General features: G+C 43.0%; 1 protein-coding gene across 4 annotated transcripts; it reads right to left on the reverse strand.

Moving 5' to 3' along the window:
* Positions 1–3,724: 3,724 nt before the first annotated feature.
* Positions 3,725–18,790, reverse strand: cnot6a (CCR4-NOT transcription complex, subunit 6a). Of its 4 annotated transcripts, none has more exons than XM_035649126.2 (12): positions 18,719–18,790; positions 17,194–17,315; positions 16,178–16,364; positions 14,537–14,622; positions 14,335–14,439; positions 14,161–14,229; positions 13,276–13,433; positions 12,365–12,519; positions 9,781–9,935; positions 9,374–9,607; positions 8,685–8,887; positions 3,725–8,567 (listed from the first exon to the last, which is right to left on the reverse strand). In XM_035649126.2, exons 2-12 carry the CDS (start codon positions 17,303–17,305, stop codon positions 8,352–8,354), a joined length of 1,680 nt encoding a protein of 559 aa, XP_035505019.1. In that variant the 5' UTR covers positions 17,306–17,315; positions 18,719–18,790; the 3' UTR covers positions 3,725–8,351. The 4 variants fall into 4 exon arrangements, with proteins under 4 accessions (XP_035505019.1, XP_035505016.1, XP_035505018.1 ...); XM_035649123.2 differs by having other exon boundaries at positions 18,653–18,790; XM_035649125.2 differs by lacking the exon at positions 18,719–18,790 and adding an exon at positions 18,529–18,632.
* Positions 18,791–18,862: the final 72 nt, after the last annotated feature.

An 18,862-nucleotide genomic window follows, 5' to 3' on the forward strand; every position in this document is an offset into this window, starting at 1 on the left:
ATCATTTTGCTTGCTTTATGGAAGGAAGTGGAGTCTATTGTCTATTGACCAAACCTACGAACACTCACAATTTCTTTAAAGTGAATGGAAGCAGCTTGTTAATGCAACGCAAATGTATGTGTCAGTGTGACTGAGCAGTTGCTGATTGGACTTAATATCTGAAGCTACATCATTTGGTTTCATATTATGATATACTATGAGAAATGACCAAAAGTGATTAATTAGGATGAGTTCAGCTCAGGCAGCAGAGAAGCGTATCTAAGTTATCAAGCTTGAAATGTTTTACAGTGTACATCCTCTGTCCAAAGCTGCTGCTGCCTAATACACATAACTCCCAGGTTTCTCTAATAGGACAAAACCACACCCCTCCGTTTAACAAGAGTAATAAAACACACACACACACACACACATGCATCGACACAAGCATGTGCTTCTCTTTAGAGCAGCACATTCTCAGGTGTCTTTACCTCCACAGTCAAGCTTTTGTCAGCTAATCTTCATTCTGGCAAAATTTGTTTCAAATTGTCTGACTGTTTTCTGTGCCCGTCAGCATCAAGGTGATTGGCTCTCAAAGAAAATTCTCAGGAACCCTTCGGGTCCGAGTGTGGACTTGGCCCGCTGTGTTGGGTGTGTGATCCTGTCTGGCAGGTCCAGCCGCAGCTAGAAATACACACAGCGATATTTCATGTGTTCCTTTCTGGAGCTTTACAACTTAAATCCACAACCATGGAAGAAGAAGAAGTATGCTGCGAGCGTGTCAGGAGGAGTTGGCTGAACATCACACAGGAAACTGGCCTAGTAGTCTCACACACACACACACACACATACACACACACGCGCGCACACACACACGTGAGAATTTCAGAGGAAAATGTTTTTGAAGGAAGGGATGGATGAGTGAGGGAGGGAGGAGGAATCAAGGAGGATGTAGAGAATGACGAAAACAAGCAGGAACAAGAGAGGAGAGATAGAGCGTCTACATCTGCAAAGGACTTTACAGGCGTTGCCGTGTTGCTGCCACGTCAACGCGAGAATGACAGGCGGACAACATCGGAGGCGAAGAAAAGAGGACTCTGTCCTCTCTCCCCTCTATGTGAGCAACAAGCTCGCACCACACAAGCACACATTTGGACGACTGTACCTGCAAGAATATTCAATTTAACGCAGGAAATAGTTCACGACCTCAAGAGGGAAAATGGAAACTTGGACGGCCTTTGCGATTCTCTTCCATCGTCCTAGCTCTAATTTCAAACACATTAACTGGAATTGAGGCAGCGTGTTTTCAGAGCTCAGGGCCTCCAAACGAGAACAATCAGGTGAGAATTATTACTGTCACACTCCATTTCAGTGTAACAGTACAAAGCTCTGTGGCTCTTTGCACGCAGCTTCTGCTGCAGTAATACGTGTGGCTGACTTAATATACAGTGTAAAGGAGTTTGCGTGTGTGTTTGTGTGTGTGTGTGTGTGTGCGCGCGCGTGTGTGTGGGTGCGCGCTAAAAACTGATGATCATTATTTTGTTCTGCAGAACTTCACATCGTTTTCTCAGTATCTTTTTCTTTTTTTTGTATTGCCGTCTTTCCCGTGAACATCTGTTTGCGTCCACTTGTGGGTGAGTTTCTCAGGTTTCTTCTTCTGCAACCACTTCATCATGTGTCGCACCATCGTAAAGGAGAAATGGTGGCTCACCTCCCTGCAGGTCTGTTCACTGGTGCTAATTTCACGAACACAGCTGCTGCTTTCTGAAAAATGTAACTTTTCTGGTAGCGGCCCGACAGGCTGAAGAAAATAGTAATCACTTTGCACCACAAACAAACACAACAAATAGAATTCAGTGAATAGCACTTTGATTAATTGCTAGATGTTGCAGCATCCACACCGGCTCTGTGTGTGGCTTGGTGGCAGGCTGAGCATGATGAACAGAGACAAGTTAAACTGTTGGACTTGAGGACAAAGTCTGTGTATCGTCTCGGCTGTGGGGCTGCAAGTCATGATCATGGGTGTTCTCTTAACACATGACCCGTTCATGGATTTAACAGCTGAGAAAAAAATTATATTTTATGTTCTATAAGGTGTCGGGGAGTGATGTTTACAAACTGCACACACAGTGTTGTGAGGTGCGGTCCGCACCATTTTTTGGTTTTGTTTTCGATTTACCGAGCCAGGCCTGAGCCGCCACACACACACACAACCGACAGCGTTATGAGGAAATATTCTTCGGAATCGCTTACTGCCTGTTTAACCTAGCCCCAATCTGCATGTCTCTGGGCTGTGACAGGAAGCCGGAGAACCCGGAGAAAAGCCACGCAGACATAGAGAGAACATGCAAACGCCACACAGAAAGGCCCTGGATGGTTGGTTGGTCTGTACCGACAGGGATTACTGAAACCACATATTGTGTTTTGTAGTCAAAAGAAATCTGTGGTTCACATAAAGTGTGAAAACACAAGTCGTTCCCGTCCGTCACACTTTCCCAAAGCCCAACGTTAGGTTTTCAAAGTGCTTGTTTTGCCTGATTTGATCGATAAGAAAAACAACTGCAGCGTAACTTCCGGTTAGTGATTGATTAATGGACTAATCGTGACAGCACTTGTTTCGTAGAGGTGTCAACACTGCTCAGGGAAGAACTGACCGGAGTTTATTCAGCTGTTGTCACGTTCAGCTTGTGCACACATGCATGTATGTATTCATGCACTGACTCCCCTGCGGCCATCAGCATCTAACTGGTAAATCTAAATCAGAAATAGATGTGCCTTTACTGCTCAGAACATCAGCTGCATAGTGTTTTGTCCCATATAGTCTCATGGCGTTTACTAAAGCCTTGTAGTATCATCACTGTGCTCTAACTAATCTTCCCTGTTCCTGATCGCTCTTAATTCACCCGAGCGGACGTTACGAGCCCTGGGTGACTCGTTCAGACCTGACATCATAACTCCCTCAGCGGAAGTCGAGTGTGGATCAACTCTGTGTTTGTCCAGGAGATGATCTTTTGGCTCCACCATGTGCCCACAGACGATAATACACTTAACTGCCACCCCCAGGCTATTTAAGGCATTAAATGTTAATGTTAAATTTTATTGATCCCCAACGGGAAGTTCTCTTTTCATTTGCCATGCCGGAGGAAAATCAAAGGTCAGGCTCGGCCTACAGAAGAGCACCCGCGGTGCTGATAGTGGTTCATTGTCTTACTAAAGGACACTTGAGAGGGCGAGTGTATTTACTGACACGGAGGCTTCAACCAGGAGGGTTTCTCCAACTCGCCGGGTCGGACATATTTGTCACAGAGTGGTGAGCGTGCAGCTTTGAATTTCAAACAAACACCTGCGAATATTCACACGTTGCTGCAAGGTTTGCTTGGAGAGAACACCTGATAGTTTGAAAACTATGGCCTCTAATCCAGCCTCTACCAGCTGCTCGACACACGTCAACATCCACCAAATATTTAAGAAAGTATACATATATATATATTTTTAAGTCAACACTATTATTTAACACGAAGGCTTTGTAAGACAGTGATCATCTTGTTTCCGTCATTTAAAAGGGCTGCTAGTCCTTTGACCTTAGAGGAAAAATTAAAATGACTAAAGACACTGTCTAGTTACTCAGACTAAGAGTATGATGAACTAAAAGTGAGGAAAAACAAGGAAGCAAGAGGAGGCAAGACAAGGAGAACAGATATAGAATTTATTTTCAATATCAACTGCAAAGAATAAGAGGTGACACAGCTTGAAACAGATAATATAGAATTTATTTTCAACCAGAAGTAGGAAAATACATAGGTAGGTGTAAAGGAAACAAGCAGAACCTGTCGTGAAACGGGAAGAAAAAAAATAAGAGAAATTTAAAAAGAACAAAACTACTCCAAAGAGAATCGAGAGGACGGCTAAGGGGTACAACAGAAAGCATTGTTTACCATTCAGTTTCTATTTAAAACAGTATGTGTTGTTGAAAACAGCTGCCTTGATTTCTCATCTGGGTTAATGGACATTCTCCAACATTGTGCAAGTGTTTCGTCTTTTTTTTTTTTTGCTGGTATTTCATGAATGGTAAACAATAGTTGGTCCAGTGCATAAACACAGTGACACAGATCAATATATGTACTCGGCTGACTACAGATAGACAATCCTGATCATTGAACAACTACCACTAGATCAGCAGGGAAAAGGATGTGAGCAAATATACAAGATGGATGATTAAGGAGGGGGGGGGGGGGGGGGGGGGGAAACAAGCTTAAAATTGTTTTCAGATAATGAAATCTGTCTGGAAAGGTGAAAATGGGAAAGTTAAGAAGCCCCACCCCAAAAAAAAGAACAAAAAATTAGAGACCACAGCTTGAAAGAGGACATAGCTACATTTTCCAGATAAAATATTTAAAATCCCATTCTGAATGTGTCTGGATATTATTGCCAAGTTTTTCGCAGGAAAGATGCCTCTAATTTGAGTTGACGGGTTGAGAAGGTGAAAGCTCCACACAACAGTGACGAGAACGGACACGGATGTTTGTGTGATTCAAGGAAAAAGGACAAAAGTACCTTGCTTTCCTTACAGCCCTACATTTCATGAATACTACAATGATGGATTCAGGAGAAAAAACAGAAAAGGATGTGCCTGGTTGGTGAAAGGACTTGTTCTACCACAGAAAACTGAACTACAAGCAGCTTTGGTGTGCACCATTACAGAGATGCAGCCGGGGGGGGGGGGGGGGGGGGGGGGGGCGCAAAAATCACTACGCTTAACAAGCCAACTATGAAACAATGCAACAGTGAACAAGTACAAAGCAACAATGTGATCACTCACTGAAGCTCACAGGGTGACATAACTCAGCCCCGACTCTTTCAATCAGAAGCCAAAAGTCTGTGGCATTAAGAGGGTGATGAGGAGGAGGAGGTGCTGAGGGGAGTCAACAACCAAAAGGTTTTGAGAGTCAAATCGGCGACTATGGATAGTAGCTAGCTAGAGTAACAGATTCAACCGCTGGTGCACAAAGACAGAATGAGATGGACGAGCAGTCAAAAATCGCCACAGGACCAGTCAACGACCAGCGGCACAACACCAGCTCAGTCTTCCGAACACGTTCTACAGCAGTCAGAACAGCGACCCTGGTACTGAACTGCAGCCACTAGTAAGACAGCTCTGCTGCCCTGACCTACGGGCACTAGCACTCTCCAGCTAGTGCCATGCAACATCCAAAAATAAAGCTGAAAATTAAATTAGAGAAAAGAAAAGAAGAAAGTATCCCTGTACGCAGTCGGTCCTTCACTCTACGAGGCATCGTCGGGAACATTAAGCTGTTCCGAGACAACGTCTCGTCATGATTTCTACCCGTTTGGTTTGTGGCAGGATACGAGGAGATGGTGGGCGACTGGTCGTAAAAGTGAAAACAATGCAGCAAACATAACACCATCATAGAATTCATGATTTACACATCAACAAACACAATTCAATATCTTTTTAGAAAGGAAACATGAGATACATCTTTTATTCACACTTTACAAAAAAGCTATCCTTTAAATCTACTACAATACTAATGCCATTCAGGAAAAAAGAAAAAAGAAAAAGCAAACTGGACACATTGGTTTCCATTGGAAAACAAAAAGTTAAAAAACAAACCGGTCAGGGGGCAAACAAAGGGGACAAGAAACCTTGATCTGAGGACTAAATTTATACTTCCTATTTACTTGCTTCCCTCTTGCTTTAAAAATGTCATTTCAACATGTACATCGAAGTAATAAGATCTTTACTCACTAATGTGATGAGACAGGGAGTGAGGGGAGATGCATCCGTATCTACTAAGTGCTCATTGACCGTGTGACAACGTGGCCGTTGGAGTAATCGTCTAATCACCGACACATCTCTCTTGTCGATCTAATAATTGATTCACAGCGATGCTTTTGCCTGGCTGTCGGAGAAAAAACTACTGAGCTCGCTGCCCCTCGTCCCTCGCTCATCCAGAAGCAGCCTTCCACCTTTTTCCCCAATACAGAGGTAGGGGTCCGCAGATGGCACTATAGCTGCAGTGACACGGGTAAGAACTATACAAAGTGGTGTAAAAGACACAGCTTGAGTAATATAGTGGGTACGTTAAGTATGTGTTTGGGTGGTAATTAGGGTTTTGGGGGGTAATTAGGGTGATGGACAAGCTTATGGAGATTTAAAATTCATGGCCAGGGAAGGAGCGAAGGTATTTTGTGGGTCTGGGCACAGAGCCGTGCTAAGGTACAACGAGGGAGCCAAACAACCAGAGAGTTGATTTAGTAAAGGTAAGACTCTATTCATGTTCGCAATTAGTGGAGATGGGTCGGTGGAAAAAGCATACCTGATTACTAGAGCGCTCAATGAATAGGAAGGATATTATACACATCGTCATAACATTGTCACAGCTCATAAAAAAAAAAAAAGGAAATCAACATTAACAAAAACCCCCCAAAAAAGGACATAAAATCTTCACAAATGTCTTAACAGTATTTAAAAATAAAAGTAGAAAAGGTTGTTCAGGCGTTCGGCAAGTGTAAATAGTGCAAGACGACAACTGCTACAGTGAGGCACGATGTTTTGGATTTCTATAGGTTGTATCGGGGGCCACGCATCACCGGTGAGAGTGGGTGTGAGATACATAAATGAACAGATGTGGAGTCACAGGTGGGACATGACTCATGCTCGCGTGTCCTTAAGTCTGAACTGATGGCAGCAGTGTGGATCAATGGCTTTGTTAACGGGCAAAAAGCGACAGGCAGAGTTCAATCAGTGTCTATTTACAATCGCAGCAATGTGCCGGCAAATGAAATTCACGGCAGGGAAAGAGCTGGGGGGGGGCAAAAAAAATGAAACAATTGTGAAACATTTATTACAGTTCATCTCTGGGGAGTGCAAAAATAGTGACAGCGAACGCCTTGAACAACCTCTTCTTACGTCTTTTGTACAAGCTGGTAATATCAATTCATCTTACATTAACTGGATAAAAATTTAGCCATAGTTTACAATACAATCTTTTTTTTTCAAATCTGATCATAATTTACTCTTAGTACAAAAAACGCCAGAAAACAGGTCTTTTGTGGTTCATATACAATCATGTAAAGACTGAGTCTAGATTTTCTATTCTGTACAAACACTTGTGAAAAAACTGCTTTTGTGTATGGAATTTATGGCTGGGGAAAGTCACTACTGGCCTCAGAGATAGTGCTACAGATCCGCCTTCAAATTATCTGCATGTGTGTGTATGTAAGTGTTTGCGTGTAAGCTTGCATGTGAGGAGTTGGATGGAAACTCCAGACAGTGAGAGGAATGCTGGTTTTACTCCTGGGTATCAGCCATTACTCGCTCTCCCTGCCTAAAAGCAATCAAGATAAAAGAAGAGATTTGTAATAGCCCCTCCATCACTTTTTTCCCCATCAGCCTAAATCCCCTTGCCCCAAAAAATGATGGTATGTGGGCCAAACAAGCACAAGACGAGCCAAACAACTATACAAGCTGGCGTAAAAACAGTCTGCAAACAGCATGGTAGGTGCTCTCAGTTTCTCACAACATCCTTCCTCCACGAACAAACACAATCGATACTGCCCACGTGTGATCGGGTGAATGTAGTTCTCGGACATCTGGTTCTTGAGGCGCCTGTGGGTTTTGGTAGCTAATGCACCAGGGTCAGAGGTGTAGACTATCTTGTAGCACCACGGGAGGCCATGACCACACAAAAGGCCTCAGCACCACAGAATGACAGCAGGAAACCTCACCTCGTACGAGCTGCGCTACATCCACCTCCAGCGACGCACATCTACCAGCTAAACAAGGTCCTAAGCCAGCCACATCTGAATCAACAAATGTGCACATCCTAGGGAGACTTGTGGAGGTCCGAGCCCGACAAGTCTGCCGTCTTTGCTGGTTTTAGATTTATACAGGACAGACAGACAAGCAGACCATCAGCTATGGAGCTTTTTCCGGTAGATATGATCTCCGCAGTCACTTCTAAGTTTCCCACTTCTCTAAAACCTAACAGCGTCCCAATGTGACAAATCTGAAGGAGCTACCATCCCCTTTAGTTTGGATGACAGAAGCAGAAGTGGAAGGGTGGGTGGATTCTGAGGAGTCCAAAACATAAAATTTGATGCACGGACAGGACTGAATCGAGCGGTTAAAAAAAGAACAAAAAAAGAAAAATAGAGAAAGAAAAAAATAGAATATCTATAACATTATACGAAATCCCTGTCGGCCAGACCTCACTGTACGAATATTTTACAGGTTGTGTTTTTCTGTCTTCCTCCTCCGGTGTGGTGGAGTGAAGAGCTGGTAGTGGGAGGGGGAGGGGTGAGAGGGAGAGGCTGTGGTTGCAGTTCCCCCCCGTCGGCGTGGCAGGGACTCACTACCTGCGTGCAGGCATATGGAGCCCGTTGACCTGGGGGGGGATGTTGGGCAGGAGCAGCTCCAGCTGGGCGAAGAGGGAGAAGTGGTCGGAGGGGATGTGTGGATGTGGGCAGCCGCTGACATTGTTCTCTACAAGCCAGTGGGTGTCCAGGGGGCCCAAGATACCCAGCACGTTCAGGTGAGGCTTGGAGTGGAAAATATAGTCAATGACACCCTGTGGAGAGAAGAAGAAGAAGGGAGTCACCTCTCCAGCAAGAGATTGGAACATCCTCGATAGACTGCATATACAAACATTAAAACCACAAGTGTGTGTCTCAAGAGTAAAAACTACCTTGAAGTCAAAGGTGTAGTTGGTGTAAGGCATCAGGCCGTTCTCGTAAGCGCTCTTCAGCTTGAATCCGTGGGTGATCCTGCCGTTGGACGTGCTGTTCTTGCCGTTGCAGTTGAATTTGGTCAGACTGTCGCTGTAACGAAGCTCCTTGAAGTCCTTGTGGGTGCAGTCCACTCCGCCAGTACTCAGGTACTCCACAACGCCTGAACAGAGGGGAGGGAGGAGAAATGGTCTCCATCAGAAATCGAGAAGAGTCGAGTGGCACTTCAAGGTGCCAACATACCAAGTGAAGTGTGTTCCTCAACTTGTTAAATAACATTTTGTTAGCCAAAAAGCTTGGCTTCACTGGGTTACTGGCCGTAGTAGCGGTAACATGTAAGTTTTTCACCTCTACACTGCATACCAAGCCACTGTTTTTGTATAGAAACAATTTAATATCTGCTTTACCTTTCTGGCACACTAACAGGAACACACACCAAAAACAAAATCATTGCAATACCAACAAAATGCTGTCTTTTGTCATCTCATCAGCAGGTACATCTTAACATCCTTCCCCAGGCTGATCGAATACCACTTTTTATTTCAATTCAGGATCAAATGAAATGATTGTCTTATCATTGTCTCTGAAATGACAGTATTGTTCCACCTTCCAGGACTACAGCACAGCTCTGTTCATCTTGCTCACTTACCAGAGTCGGGCAAGGAGTTGAGGTCAGCGCACAGAACCAGTGGAATGGCATTAGTTTCACCAGAGACGGAGGACAACTTGAGGCTGCGCGTGGCCTTGTCCACTATGTTTTTCACCTCCGACAGGAACATCATGGTCTGGACCAGCTTCACGTCAGAGTACTCTGGGTCCCAGTGCATGTGGGCATTGGCTATCAGGAGCAGCTGCTTCTCCATGCCGTGGAGTGACTTTCCGGCTGAAAGGAGAGAAAAGAGATAGAGGGGATTAAGGAAAACATAAATACACTGCTTTAACAACAGTTATCTCTCAACACCAACTATATTCCTTTTTGCTGTTTCAAACAAGTCAATTCAGTATGAGCAGGACGATACCATCTCAAAAGAAACACGAGCGTGGATGCCTACTTACAGGAGATCTCCATCATCTCTTTGCGGACCTCAAGCAGAACGGCCACCCCGATGTTGTCCTTGGTCATCACCCTGTTCAGCATAGCCTCGGAGCCCTCGGAGTTAGCCATGGCCAGCTGATTGAACTCCACCGTGTGCTTCTGCACCGCGCTGAACCTGGAGACAAAAAAGGAGGAAAACATAAGAGAGGACTCGACAACTTCTGTCAGCAGTAGTGGGAATGGATGGCGATGAGCACAAAACATTGTGCAGCAGATAGATAAGGTCCCGGATTCCCCAGACTCTCTCACATTCAAATCTAGGACCTCGACGTTGCAAATCAAAACAGATGAACTAAACTCAAAAGTGGTACAAACTTCCAGCACAAAATTATTGTAGCAGTATCCCACAGCGGCCCATGCATGGCAATATTGTATTTGTCCCCCCCCCCCCACCCCCCCCCCCCACCTTACTTCTCCCTAGACTGAGTCACAGTTGGTGAAATTAAAATGCCTTAATATCAGAGCTACAGGGGAATTATGTGAAAATGTTTTAATGAAGTTAAACTGCTGTACAATAAAACCAGACAATTGTGAATTCATTTAGAATTTCTGATCCAATTATTTTGTAATATTGTTTTAAGCTGGGCACGGTACGATTTTAGAAATACTCTTGTTAAATTCCAACCCATACTGTCCGAATAAATCGTCTGCGATGTCAAAGCTCATGTGCTCCCACTGTACGGTCTGATCGTCAGCCTCGAGTCGACTGCTCACACTGCATGTGTGAAATGCCCATCAGCCGCTGCAAAAAGCTCCGGAGAAGTTTGTTTACCACAGAAGAAGAACGCTGACAAGACAGAAACGCAGCCTAAGAACCTGTTTCTCTCCCTCTGTTTCTTCCATGCTGTGCGGTTGCTACCAGCCATAAAATAAACGTCCTACGTTAGTACTACTTCAAAACGTTTTATTTATAGCCACATTTTGTAGCCAAGCAACGCACGCACTAAATGTCCAATAAACATAATTTATGGTATTACAAACCATTACCCTTCAGAAGGTACCATCACACCATGTATTATTCTTGCCAAATCCCGTGCCTATATTACTCGGGACAGCAACTATAGATTCTGGTGTGTTGAGCTAATAGCAGCTCATGCTAGCCTAGAACCGCTTTCATCCAGCAGAGATGAAGTGAGGGGCTACAGAATAGGTTTGCTAACTTCTCTTCTTTCTACATCCACAGATTATTTTTCTCCTTTTTCAAACTTCAGTCCTAACAGATGCCGACTCAATTGACAACCAAACAGGAAAGTGATTAGACTAGTGATTAGCATCAATAATGTGGTCTGATGTGTGCAGGATTTTTAAAGTAGATATTGCAGACAGAAGCATGAGACCCCATGACCAAATTCATATTCTACAACCATGTTTCCAGATCTCAAATTACAGATAAAGGTTTAGTAATCGTCCATCTATGTGCCATGGTGTTAACAAGAGAAAAATGCAACGGTTGCCATCAAAATCAGCCCTTTAGTATCCAGTTTAAAGTGTAGGTTTTGTATTTGGCTATAGATGTAGACAGTTTGTGGTTCTGCCGTTTCTGAAACTGTATTCAAGCATGAAAGCGCAGCAATCATAAGTTGAGGGAGGCTTGCCAAAAAATTCTTCACCAAGATGAGCACAATCAATGTTCTCACTCTCTGAAGGCTACAACAAAAACCTTTACAGGTATTATAATTTGCAGGGAATTAAACTGGTTAGGCAGGTCCGTGGTGCTACACCCCATCAACAAAAACAAGACAAGCAATAATAAAAGATTGCATGGGTTACAAATTCCCAGTATCACAGATTGGACCTGGAGTGAGAGGCTTATAATGTGATACATTACGGTTATTTTCATTCTGAGACTGTGGCTCTCAACTCAGACAAAGCTTGGAAAGACACATCCTCACAGCACCTAGGTTTACTTGTTTACTTCTACTCAATTTCTGGATGCCTCTGTGATCAGGATTTTGTTCTTTGAACCCATAGACGATCCAAAGTAAAGGAAATATGGTATAATAATGTTGTTTGACATAACTTCAGACTACACCAAATATATAAAAGCAGTCTGTCATAAGATTTTTATTGGTGTCAGACTCTGGGTAAGGGGAAAACCGATAAAATTCCCCAAAGCTTCTGTATCTCTGAACCATCTCTAACCAAATCAAAAGACATTTACACTACTCTACGTGATCTCCGTTAGATTACCAGAGCAATATTTTTTCACTTTTACATACTGAGTCTCCACTGAAACTGTTGGAGCCCTGCCAAGGTGGCTCACATCCCACTCTGTGAAAACCTCTGCGGTATATAAATTCTGTTACAGTATCGGTAGTATGCTGCACCTGTTTAATGGAGGTAAAATCTCAAGTTTAATCAACAGCTATGACTGCACAACAATAAAGCTGGATTCATCACTACAATATTGGTTGCTAAGTTTGTTGTGGCTGTAATTGTTAAAGCTACAAGCTACTGATTCAGGCACTGAGAATAAAAAAAGGGGAATATTAAGGCGAGCCAATGAAAGATAGAAGACAATAACTAAACACTGTATATACATACTTCTCTGTCCTGTAGAAAACTGCACATCCGTCTACATGTTTACGGTCCGACTCAGACATAGTCCTAGCTCGTGATTTTGGACTGAAGAACCCATCATATCCTTGCTCCTTCAGCTCAGGCAAGAAGAAATTGTAGTACTGCTCTGTCTCAACTTCCTGTAATCAACAAAAAAACAATACACGTCAGGTTAGACAACACGAAATGAAGGACAGACATACGAGTACAACAAACACTCATTCCCAAAAAAGAGCAAATAGAAAACAAGTAGATGGAAGGAAAATTTGTTAAATGCTATAACTGTGCAGGAAGGACGATCAGAGAAAAGGTATCTCATTCCTGCTCCATGTTAAATGCTAATTAAGCTTATTATTAGCAGTCTTTCACTTTGGTGACCATTAATAGAATTGTATTATCCAAGTAATTTTCTGAACTATTTGTTGTAAAGTGAAACGACAACTATCCAATACAGACAAATAGTACATTACACCACAGATCATCCGTGATGACACCACCCTCTCGTCAAAAACACCCACACTTGAGAAAGTTATTATCAAGTAGTATTGCGAATAGTATAATAGAATCAGTTCTTAATATAGGCATTGATAATAGATATTCATATATTAATAATATTTTAACAATCAAGGAAAAACAAGAAAATGACCACACACCAGTGTTAATACATTGTGAGCACAGAACATGGGGCTTCATAAAGGGAGCATTTATAGTAGGGTTATTGGATTGCATACAAATTTACAGGCATTTCTTTCATGGTGTGGACAAAAATGGAAAGCTACCAGTAGCCAACCCACATTTTTGTTTTTAACCCCGTTTGATCCGCCTTGATACACAAAAATAAACGTTCAGTTAATTTATGTGAAAGTCAAGCTCATGCTTTGACGTCCACCTCTCACCTGTAAACTGATGACGTCTGCGTTGCAGCCCATGATCTCCTGCATGATTGATTTCTTCCTGTATTCCCAGTTTAGAGCCCAGGAGGGACAGTAACCATATAGCTGTCGTGTGGCGTACTTATCACACAGCACATTGTAGCACATCACAGAGAACAGTGCTGGGAGGAGAAACGGACAAAGGGTCATATTATAGAAATGCTAAAGAAGCTGACGATTTTTGGTATATTGTTGTTGTTTTTTTTAAAGCTGCAGGGTGGACAGTTCCACACTTATATGACCAAAATACAATCTACCTACTTTTTCTTTTCTACATATGGAAAATTTCTATTATAGTCAACATTTTATTTTGTAAACAAGGCAAACATTATAACACTTATAATGAAATAAGAGAATTTGGGCAACTCATCTTCCATTATCCAAAATAATAATAAGAAAAAAATACATATTTCTGTCAAAATTCTGCATTGAAAGTGCAATTACATCTGCAGTTGTAAACAGCTCAGTGCACCGACTCAGTCAAAACAACAACTGTTACGAATTCCAAGGTCAAGCCAAACAAATTAATGCTCAACCCATGGGAAACGCTGATATACTGTACATATCTCCTGAGATTCTTTGCTTTGGCCATAATTTTGTTAGTTCATAACATATCATATTGATCATATTCAACTACAGAAACTATACATACTACAATTTTTTTTTTAATAATGTGTCTGTCCAATTCTTGAACTGTACAGAGATGGAAGCAGATGTGTTCAGCTTGGTCAACAACAACAACAGATAAATATGTCCGTCGTATCAATGTTTATGGATAGAACCTAGATCCATATCTATTGAACAGCCGTGATTACAAAAAAGATAATGTCTCATGCATGCTGCCCTTACCTGAACCCCGTGATCGGTCTGGTTCCTGGAGTGAGATCCATGACCGGGCTGGGGGCTGCTCTGTTGGTACTGTGCAGAGGGAAATGGTTTAATTTGGGTGACAAGATGAATACAAATTGTATATATCCAATTTGTGTGCCAGTCTATAAAATGTGATAAAGATAGGGGACTCACAGCGCTTGATAGCCCCTGCCAGATTGTCTAACAAGTAGTTGAGCAGTCTCCTCGTGCCATCGGGTTCTTGGTAGAGGCTCATAATTTCTTGTGCAAGTGGGTTTCCTGGTGAGGGAAAAGCAAACAGGACTGAATCATTGCTAAGAGAACAATGGGATTTCAAGGCTAGAATGGCTACAAAACATATTGATAAGCCACTCACCTTTCAACCCCAGTGTTTGTAACTGAAAGAGTTTCCCCAATTCAAATGGCAGAACCCGCAACTGGTTGTTATTTAAAAGCAGTTCCCTGTGGAGAACATGAGGGGGATTTGATTATCAGAAACCAGCCCTTAGAAAACAACCATCTTTGTTACCGTAATTAAAGAACTTTTACCACATTGTTATCATCAAAATGTTTATGGCATATATGCAGAATTTAGATTGAGAGTTGACGTTTAATTTAAAGGTCCCATATTGTAGAAAGTGAGATTTGGTACCATACAATGACTGTGAAACAGCAGGCATTTAAAAAATTGCCATACTTTGGAAGATTTGGTCTCGGTGTTTGCCTTTTCCTTCTTGGCGTCCAGACCGTAGTCAGTAAGCACGGGAGATGTGCGTTTCACTTTTTCCAGGGCCAAAGTGTTGTCTCGCTCCAAGACCAACTCCGCTAACTTCTTCAACAGCGTGGCATATGACATACAGGAACTTCTGTCTTGAGACGCTGTGGCATTTATGAACAGGTAAACTGCAACCTGCACTGCAAATCCACCGCTGCCGCCAGCTCTGTTTCTCCGGACCTCGCCATGCTCAGTCACTTACTCCACCGCGCTCTCTACCTCTGCCACACACACCTTATGCACTGATCCATTCCCGACAGGAGATCTGCCACTCATATAACAAGTTATTTCAGATGAAGTTTTATTTTCTCCCGAGAACGGGAGTGGCCATCACTGGGGATGAACGTAAACAGCGCGATGCGTCGACTCATTCTATGCAAATCGACATAATCAATTGCGTTGAAGCATCGTTGCAGCCAGAGAACGCACATGGCGTGTGTGGAAACTACTGGTGATATGTAGTTAAATGTATGGCTGTTTTGTCAGTTCACCAACGCACACGGTGGAATTTCTCCCAGCTGCTGCCAATGGCAAGACTGATTGTGACAGATGAGCCAGTGTGTCAACCACCTCCTTGATGACCTCAATGGTCTCTGCGGCCATGAATGCTTCCTTGGCAGGACTCGACGCGCAGTGGTACTGTGCTGTTCTGACCAGGAGCTCTGGCAACTGATGTCGGTGAGCCTGGGGCAGGGGCAGCTGGCTCTGCCACTCCTGCAATAGACCTGGACCAAGCAACACTGCTGACAGCCACCACCACACAACCACATGATACAGGGGGAGAGTGGCAAAACTAGACCCGAGCCTGTGGTGTTTAGCTCCATACCTAAGCAAATCAGAGCATTATAGTCCGAATTTGACAGTCTGTTCTGTACATTTCAAAGCTGATTGCATTTACTGGTGAGATTTACCAAGATACAGTAGGCGGCTACAATCGGGTTCCTGAAGTTGGCTTCTATTCGTCGCTCAGAAAACTGCCAAGATTGGCTCAGAGTCTCTCTACTGATCATATATCAAAAACTAAATAAATAATATAACACCACATAATAGTAAAATATGGGACCTTTAAATACTCCAACAGATAAAAGAATCTGAGATTAACTAAAAACTCACATTGCCATGAGACACCAGTGTGCAGCATGTGTGGTTGCGAAAATCATATTCTACAGCAGCCCTGTGATAACTGTTCTTTTTCACTGTGCCCAAAATTAGGGAGTAAATGTATTGCTTGAAATCACTCACCTGAGAGACACCATGTTGCCGAGCTCTGACGGCAGGCTCCTGATCTTATTGGATGAGAGATCCAGGTACACCAGGTTGTGTAATTTGGCAATGTCTGGTGGGATGCGTGACAAAGAGTTGTCACTTAGGTGCAGGGCAGTGAGGTGGGTGAGAGACCACAGGGCTGTGCTGAGACTCCTTACTCGGCCTAAAGTTGGAGTGGGAAAAGGATACACACAGGAAAATTAAGTCACAGTATCCAACTCTAGCACACCCTTCGCACCAAAGGGATAACCTGTTTCCCATGTGAATGGGTCGATGTGGGTTAAGTTATGAAGATGAAGCTTAAACATGGTTTCCCAAAATACCAAAGACCATATAGAACAAACAATTGAAGTTAATGATTGTCGATGCTGCTCAGGTATAATATAATTTTACATTTACCGATTTTACATTTAGCAACTGCAAGCTGAAATGATTTGTCGATTAATCAGTCCATCAACCGCCATGATGCCCAATGCATAAAAGGCCATTAAAGGAAAAATGCCCACTAATCACAGGTTACAGTTTGTGTTCAGGTTCAAATGTGGGTATATGCCATTTGCCTACTGTGAAACTAAATTTAATATGTTTGGGTTTTGGACAACAACACAAAAAATCTGAAGATGTCATCCTGAACTGGACTGGACCTGGATTAACATAAACACCATTTTCTTTCATTCGTTCATTGACCAAACAGGTCAATCGAGGATATAAGTGGCAGGTTACTTGAAAATAAAAATAATCCCCCAGCTGCATCTATGTATGGGTCAGATTTGTGAAGTGGCACACTAGTGGAACACGTCTTATTTAAGCAGTGAAGATCAAGTAATGACTTGTACCTTATAGTTTGAGAAAAGAAAGGTGACATTTTAACATTGGATCAATAGTTCTAATATGACTAATCTCTATGCCAGTGTCATATGATCTGAGTGAATACTGCAAATTCAATACAACTACTTTACATACATAAGTTGGAACTCCCTTATCAAACTCACCGCTGATTTCCAGCTCAGCCCAATATGACTTCTTCCCGTTGGCTGCTTCCTCGGTCGACATAATTGTGTACATCCGCCTCGGATCCGGCGGGTCATATTTTTCCTTGGGCATTCCTATAACACTAAAAAAAAGATCATTTTGACTTTAGATGCAATTCATGACCAGAGTTAGTTTCGTCATTATGAGGCATAAATTCTGCATCGATTTAGCAAAATGGGGCTTGAAACTCAAGCTGGCATTACTTCACAATAAATTAGGTTAAGTTGCTCATATTCACACATGATGCCAAAGCCACGTTAATATAATTCTTACCGATAGAAAAAATATTGAGCAAAATATGATTAAAGTTGTATGCAATCGTTCATTGAATCCAGTACAATTAGATACAATTTCTAATTGTTTCAAACAGTCGTTAGCAGCACACAGAGCTGTTAACAACTGTGCGAAAAGTTATGATGAGAAAGAGGTGACAACGAAATGTTTTGGTTCTTTTGAATTAGCAAATATAGCTAGCAACGATTCGACGATTTCCCTCATTGTTGCCAGATAAGAGATCAAAGCCAGTCACCGTTCCAACTACTGACCAATCAGATCGCTGAAAAAACAGTGTCATCATTCTACGGGACCCTGGCTGGGACAAAAGAGTTAAGAGTAACGAGTTAATGTATTTATATAATTGGTATCCATGCAATCAATCAATTTTGCTTCGAGATTCATGTATTTGTCGGTGGTGAAACGTGCAGCGCTTCCCCTCGCTTTCACCAGCAGAGGTCCTCATCGAGCTCTGATTTTAAAAGCTTAGCGTAATTAACCTTTTTTTTTATCGATACACTTGTGTTGAAAGCTTCGCTGGTTCGTATAGCTTCACTTCGCCACCACTAGCTGAAGCTAAGTAGGTAGCCCTCAAACGACATACATAACAAGCGCTAAATGGGTGAAGCTAGCCCACTTGCTAACTAGCCAGGTGGAAACAGGCGAGCGAAACAAGTGAAATTGATTAGTTAGCTGAACTAGACGGCCTGTCAACGCGAGTAGGAGCAAAAGATCCAAAGTGATATCAAAAAGATGCAGCGCAATTGTTGTTTACATAAGAGCAGAGCACTTGCGCATTAACACTAGGCCACGACACGGCGCATTACTTAGCCGCAGCTAGCTAGCTAGCCCCCGTGCGGCAACAATCACTGTCGTCGAGATAAACAGAGTGAACGAGCTCACACAGCTACATGCTGCTGGGTCTGCAAGCAGCAGCAGCGGCGGCGGCAACGAGCTATTTAGCTTAGCTCGAGTTAGCTTGCTGGCTAAAACCTAACAGATACCAATTATTCGATACCGACCGACTTCCTGCTGAAATAAGGCCCTGCTTTCGGCCAAGAGCCACGGCGATTTGAACCTCGCAATGAGGTTGTGGCGAAACGAGCGAAAGGAGAACAGGTATTGTAGGAAGGATTGCACTTTTACCTGCAAGAGCATACCAAATCGCGAGGACGACTGCGTGTTCCCTTTTGTTTTCTAGCTACTTCTCACCCGTTTCCGCTGCTGTATCATGGCGACTGTGGGGATTTTTTTTCCCTCTGCCGATAACAGCGCTTGATCCTATTGGTCGGCGAGTAGACGCTCAACGAGCGGTTGAAGCGGAGTAAATATAAAAACCTTGAGAAAACGACTGAT

The sequence above is a fragment of the Scophthalmus maximus genome, chromosome 9 (genome assembly GCF_022379125.1).
Source record: "Scophthalmus maximus strain ysfricsl-2021 chromosome 9, ASM2237912v1, whole genome shotgun sequence".
In the NCBI taxonomy this organism is placed as follows: domain Eukaryota; kingdom Metazoa; phylum Chordata; class Actinopteri; order Pleuronectiformes; family Scophthalmidae; genus Scophthalmus; species Scophthalmus maximus.

What these genes read in the sequence shown, in the direction of transcription:
- cnot6a (XM_035649126.2), bottom strand. Translation starts at nt 17,305, where the DNA reads ATGCCCAAGGAAAAATATGACCCGCCGGATCCGAGGCGGATGTACACA. An exon ending in GTTTTCTACAGGACAGAGAA is followed by an intron (nt 9,936 to 12,364) that starts GTATGTATATAC and finishes TTTTGTCTCCAG; the next exon opens with GTTCAGCGCGGTGCAGAAGC. An exon ending in ACTACACCTTTGACTTCAAG is followed by an intron (nt 8,568 to 8,684) that starts GTAGTTTTTACT and finishes TTCTCTCCACAG; the next exon opens with GGTGTCATTGACTATATTTT.